A 6,735-nucleotide genomic window follows, 5' to 3' on the forward strand; every position below is an offset into this window, starting at 1 on the left:
CATGTAGCTGGCAGTTTTACTTGCTTTTTGCATAAAGCACATAGCATTGCCCAAAACTATAATTAGTCAAATTGAGTTGCTATGCAGTATGGCTTTACTGAGTTTTGGAGTGACAGAGAAGAAAAACGTGCAAGATTTGTGGGAAATAAACATGCACTGGAGATGCACACAGACTCCCCACACTGCGTGCAGGAGCTTGCTGGCTGGCGAGAAGGTCCTAGAAGCACTGGGGACCCAGAAAGCAGCAGGTAGAGAAGGAGAAGCCAAAAACTCCAGTCCACACAGTGAGTTTCCATCTAACAAGCTGATAGTAAGATTAGCAGGCCAGGACTGTAGCCCACCTATGCCAGCATAAAGTACACTACCAGAAGGCTGGTGACCTGCTCAAAGCCAGGGCAGCCACTACTCCTCTGACCACAAAGTGGCAGCCACACCTTCCAATTCTGCTGCATCACATTGAATTTTTAGCATTTATTCAATCAGGGATTTGAAATGCCAGTCTGCATACACGTGCATGGAAGAACACGTGCAAAGTATGTGTGTTGACAAGTGAGAACAAAACAAGGACAGTGTTTATGCTAACAAGCAGCCAATATTAAAAGAATATGACAGACCTGTCTGATGTTAAAGAAAAGTTTTAAGTAGTAGAAATACAAGAAATTCAGGAGACCTTATATTTGGCCTAGATAAAAAAATCATATTGTGATTATGTATGTTCCACTAAAATACCATCCTTCCTCACAGATTTCTTTACTACATTATTGCAACCACTTGCAATAATACTGAGTATCTTCGGAAAACTGCAAGGATTTCCCAAACTTTGGGACAAGTTTGTAAGGACTAAATGAAGGTGTACCAATTTCAGGGCTACTGTTATGGTCCAGAACAGCACAAGGCAGCTCTAATCTGAGCAAATAAAAAAAAAACTCCTTGCAGCTTCCCTCCCTCCCCATGCTCTCCCTTGCACAGCTGGAGGCATACAACACAGGTAATTCAAAAGAGCTAAGACATATAATTAAAAAAAACAGAAAAAAACACAAAAAGCAGCTGACATGAGCAACATCACTTAAATATTTTATTATCTTTAAAGTGAATAAAAATCTATGCAAAAAGCCCTGCAACAACAGGCCTCGGGAATAAGTGTCCTGATGCGATAACTCTAGAAAGATGGACGATTGCTGCTGAAGCTAATGAGAGAAATGGAAGCATAGGCGCATTAATGAAAAAGGAAGAAGTGCTATCATAATTTATTCTGGCATTGAGAAGAACAGAGATGACAAAATTCTTATATTGGAATTCAGCTTATTTTAAGTACAATGGTTTCTTCTTCTGCCATCATTTACAAAGATGTCTAGATTGATTAGTTCTTAACAGAGGTATATAAAAAATGGTATGGATGGATTATTGAGAGGAAAGACCTTTGTCATAGCAGATGCAAGGGATGTGGGCATTCTCTTCCTCCTTCCAATGTCTCAGCAAAATGAATGAATTCTGAAATAGATGTAACTGAAGCAGAGTACAACACACGTGGCTTTTGGCTGCCAGATGCTGTTTTCACTCACATTACCAAGAGCAAAGTTTGCTTTATCTGAGACACATTTGTTTGAGAAATTTGTTATAAAGAACAGATTAAAATCCTTTAATTAAAGCATTTACTAATATAAAACAAAGATAGAGGAAAAGAAAAAAATCTCACTACCTGGGCTTACTTGATTGAAAAGGCTGGTGTTGGATTATTTAGTATATAGAGACCTAGGTAGGTCTCTATATTATTATATTATGCCTTCACTTAAAGAAGTTAGTACAAGAATTAACACTGTAGTTCAAGAGCCATAATATTCAATTCTAGTGATTTTTTATTTCTTCTAATTAACATTCATACAAATGAATTAAAAGGTGTAATCACAAACAATAGTTGCTCCCGATCCATCATCACATTGCTAACAGATCTAGCTTAATCACATTCTACCAATTTTTTTGATTACACAAATTATTAGTCAAGTCTCATTTCATTTAGTCTCTAAATGGATACATTTTGTTCATCGGAGCTAAATGAACTTTGCAGGAGACTTGCTGTCTTACTTGTTCTTTCATCCATATAATCAGAGCAATTAATGAAAAATAATTAAACACCTGGTCTAAAATTTCACCCTCTGAAGGACTTCGCAGGATAGAACTGGCATCTATCAACTCCCTGAGAAATCATTACAAACGCAGTTTAAACGAGTTCCTCCAAAGGAACTCAGACATATAAAAACAGTACAGTTCTGCACGTTAAACTGAAACTGATACCTGCTCTCCAAGAGTGAGCCTGGGACAACCTCTTAACATGCGTACAAGATGGGCCAACGAGGTCCCGGCCACTCACAAACACAGAAGTACTAGGGAACATGTTAATCCCTGCAGCCTTGGTTGCAGCAGCCATCAGAGTGGAATTTGTGATCACGAGGAAAGGAAGGAAGGCAGTTAGCAAATCTGGAGCTTCAGGAGAGCAGACCTTGGCTTATTCAGTGAATTGGTAGATGGGATCATGTGGGAGGTAGCTCTGAAAGGCAAGTTTGAGAGAGCTGACAGGTTTTCAGAGACAACCTCCTCCTAACAAGGATGGCCCATTCTGAGGGGAAGAAAAAAAGTCTAGACTATCAAGAGAGTGACATGGCTAAATGGGGAACTCACATCTGAGTGCTGACGTAAAAAGAACATTAATGAGAGCTGAAAGGAGCAAGGGATGTGGTAGGCAACATGAGTTTCTGCAACTACTTTAGCAATAATAATAAAAAACATGTGGAACCACTACTGAGTTAGGCAGTGATTAATGAGAGGTATTCAATGCTCTTTTTGCCTCTCTTTGCTGTTTTCCCAAGCCTTTGGTCCCTGACTTAAAGAAACAGTGAGAAAGAGGAATCAGTTATATATCTCAAAAAATTTCAGCTCAAAAAAGTCTGCAGGGCCTGACAGGATGCATCCAAGAGTGGCTGGCTGATGTTACTGCAAAGCACTTCTCTATTATCTTAGAGGGGTTGTTCCATATAGATGGATGGACAGCTGGCTGAACCGTTTGGCTCAAAACCTACTGGTTAATAGAAGAGCATAGGAAGGTTTCATAAACCAAAACAGAAGGTTCCAACTTGATGGGACAAAAAATGAAATAATTTTCCAGAATTACAACAAAATGCAGTGAAATAAACACTTTACTCAACCAATTATATTTTGCCATACTAAGTTATGGTACGTTAACTTAATATGCATGAACGGCTATAGAAGAAAGACTTTCATTATCGTGGTGGCTAGGTATAACTTAAGTATCATGTTCAGAGAAATAATTTTTAGTAACAAAGTTGCAGTTTAAGGTATTGCTTAAAATTCTTGATTACATTCCTGGTAATGCTAATATTACCAGGAATAGATATCCTATTCTTGATTATGCAATCAAGATTATGTAGTGTCAAGAAAAACTTCTGAAAATAATATTCAGAATACAAACTACTTTTAATCACCAGCTAAATACCAAGATACTGGCACTGATTACTTCATTGCTCTAATGACATCTGTAATGGATTCCAAGTGTTGTGCTTGATTGCTTCCCAGCTGATCAGGATTCTGTTCATCACTTCTAGCTGCTGGCATTCTGAGATTTCTTGGAGTCTCTCTGCAAAGGCTTCAAGCTTGCTTCAGATGGAAAGCAAGAGCGCACGCTTTAAAACAGTTGTTATAAACATACTCAATTCTCCATGATAGAACATATTAGGAAAGGAACGTTTGGGGTTTTGTGTTTATTTTATTTACAGGCAGTGGTTACAAAGCAATAAAATCCAAAGATCCTGATAGACATCAGCCAACAGATCATAAAATATAACAATCTCAGCTGACTGTAGCTTTCTTTAATAAAGTATGCTGCAGTAGTAACAATGATACACTGCCATTAGCCCTGATTTTAATGTAGTTTTAACATAGCTGATATACACAAGTGATTTAAAAGCTAATCTGAGATACTGAATAAGATACATATAAGCAAAATCCACAGTTGCTAAAATTAAACAAAAACCTTATGTAATTTTAATTGTTACTATTTAAAAAAATAAAATTAGTCCTTTTATTGAACTAAGATGATAAGAGAATTATTTTTAGAGAGACTCCTCTGTGGAAGAGCATGGAATAACTGAAGTACCATACAGCTACAAACATGCAGTATAAAGGTCCAAACATTGCTGGCTAGAGCAGTGAAATTGTATTTGAGAGTAATGTGTTTGAGAAATATGACATCTCAAGCACAGTATCAGTACCAGAAAGAGACTTGTGCTGTTTGATAATAGAATATGAGAGGTCTTTTGGCTCTCTTCTTTCTTTTTTTTTTAATCTGAGCTATAACTGATGACACTACATTTTCAACATGCCCACAAGAGAATAAATTTAGGAAATCATTCCTCCCTGAGTAGGAAGTCACCTTGATTCCTAGAGTTTAGCATGTAATGTGGCAGAAAACTAGAGAAAACAACTGTAGTATTTCTAAGAATTTCCAAAACCATCACTGTGAAGAACTTTGAAAGGTTTCATTTTTAACATCAGGAGATTTCCATTTGGTTAAAAAAAAACAACAAAACACAGCAAATAAGTCCTTAGAAAGCCAACAGCTTGGCTTCTTAATGCCAGTGTCTTGCAACGTCTTATAAATGAACAGCTATTAATAAGTCACACCAAAGAAACTGTCACAACGTACTTCAAGAAGAAGTTGTTAAAACGTAGTGTGGGCTGTCTCACTTTGAAATATATTTTCTCAGATTTTTTATTTAACCTTTTCTGTGATCTGAAAGAGTTTCTATTCCAGAGACTGAGGAAAAAAAAGTAGGAGGAAATTCTCTGAAAAGCCTATTATTTCACTTCCAAAATACACATCCACACAGTTTAAACTATTGTTTCAAATTATTTTAAACACACAGATTCAGATTTACCTCTCCTAAACATTTTTTCTGTCACCCCTGAAGTATCACATTGTATCTCTCTGCCCTTTGGGCAAATAGTGACAGAATGCTAATCCCGAGATATCTCTATGAAACTGAATGATTCACTTCTGTCTCAGGCTCTCATCAGTTTGGACAGAAAGACAAAGGGCTGACTGCAAAGTTGAGTTTATATGTTTACTAGCATAAGACACAACAAATCATTTGCGCAAAATTATAGTAATGAAGTAGGATAAGTATTGTTTGTTCAGTTGTGTGAAAGATGTCTAGTACACTCAGATCTTGCCGTGCAGTTAAATGCCAGGAAGCACCATCTCAGGTAGAGCAAAGTATGAAAGACCCCCATTTCTGCAAGCTCTCTTGTTGCATCACTGCACTGTCAACTGCATAGCTAAGGCTGTCTGCAGCTCTGCTTGTTATCAGGGCTAAAAAATCAAAGATGCTTTGCGTAGATCTGCTTTTGAGACCACTTATCAATTTGCAAGATTACTTCCATTCAAAAAGTATTATGAGTCTATTTTAAAGTTACAACTGTTAAATGTTGGATTCCACCTTTCTACATCTTCTATCGTTCTTCCTGTGGCTGTACACACACAGACACTGATCTCTGCTTCCTACAACAACATGACAGAATGCTACAGCTTGAATTTGCTGACTTTTAGCATTTTAAGAATTTAAATATTGAAGGAGTGGAACTTATTAAGCTTTAGAAAGAGCTTCACTCACTTTGGATACTCAAAAAGCTATAGCTACCTTTCTTTTTACTTAGCTTTACCTTATTGTTTTTCCCAATGGCTAGAATCACTGTTTAGCTTATCAAAGCAATTTGTTTAGAAGAAAGAATTTTAATATGACCTCTTGAGATGTTTATCTCTAAGTGCATTTCCTCAGGGCTAGCCCTAACCCTGACCCTAACAAACAAACAGCTAACTGAAATGCCCCCCTGAAATTAGAGACAGATAAAATAAGATGAAGAAATGAGAATACATCTCAAGAATAACCTAAAAAAAAATTCTATTTTTTCCAGACACCAAAAGAGTAGGATACCAAATGCTATGAAAGCGTATTGTGAAGTAAAGAAAATAGATTTATGATCCCATTCCACACTTTTAATTGCCTTACCTGGCATTCCATGGATAAGATCTCCACACAACACAAAGAACTTGGGTTTAGGGTTTAGTTTGTTAATGGCCTGAACTGCTTGCTCTGTTAATTTGATTTCTTCTCCCCATTCATCATCTCCACTTCCTGTATTGCCAACTGCCCAAGCTTTTATTAGTCCAAATTGAGGATCTGCTCCTTGGATGAAGTAGAAAGGTCCCTTCCATTGGTACTCATCACCTAAAAACATTGAAAGAATTAAAAACCATAAATAAGTAAATATTGATTTTTGTATAGGACAAATATAAAGGCAGAAGTACAAAATTTTCTTCAAATGAGTAGCTGTAGTAAATGACAGTATATTAACCTAATTATACAATGGTCATTGCAGCCTAATTAGAGAAAAATTCGTAAAGAACTCAGTAAATACTGTTGGAAAATGCAAGATTACAACACAGCAGAAGCATATGACATGGGCTTGTTCAACCAGGAGAAAAGAAGGCTGCGGGGTAACCTCATTGCAGCCTTTCAGTACCTAAAGGGAGCCTGCAGGCAGGAGGGGAATCAACTCTTGGAAAGGGTTGATAATAGCAGGACAAGAGGAAATGGCTCTAAGTTGAGGGAGGGCAGATTGAGGTTGGATGTCAGGGGGAAGTTCTTTAGAGAGAGAGTGGTG

At 37.2% G+C, this 6,735-nt stretch overlaps 1 protein-coding gene across 2 annotated transcripts in view; it reads right to left on the reverse strand.

The window, feature by feature from the left end:
• Positions 1–6,324, reverse strand: part of CPPED1 (calcineurin like phosphoesterase domain containing 1) — a 28,108-nt gene extending 21,784 nt beyond the window's left edge. For both annotated transcript variants that reach the window (XM_003210523.4, XM_019620875.2), the window contains exon 1: positions 6,081–6,324. In XM_003210523.4, coding sequence (XP_003210571.1) covers positions 6,081–6,309 — 229 coding nt within the window. In that variant the 5' untranslated portion in view covers positions 6,310–6,324. The remainder of the gene's footprint in view (positions 1–6,080) is intronic.
• Positions 6,325–6,735: the final 411 nt, after the last annotated feature.

This window comes from Meleagris gallopavo, chromosome 16 (assembly GCF_000146605.3).
Source record: "Meleagris gallopavo isolate NT-WF06-2002-E0010 breed Aviagen turkey brand Nicholas breeding stock chromosome 16, Turkey_5.1, whole genome shotgun sequence".
NCBI lineage: Eukaryota > Metazoa > Chordata > Aves > Galliformes > Phasianidae > Meleagris > Meleagris gallopavo.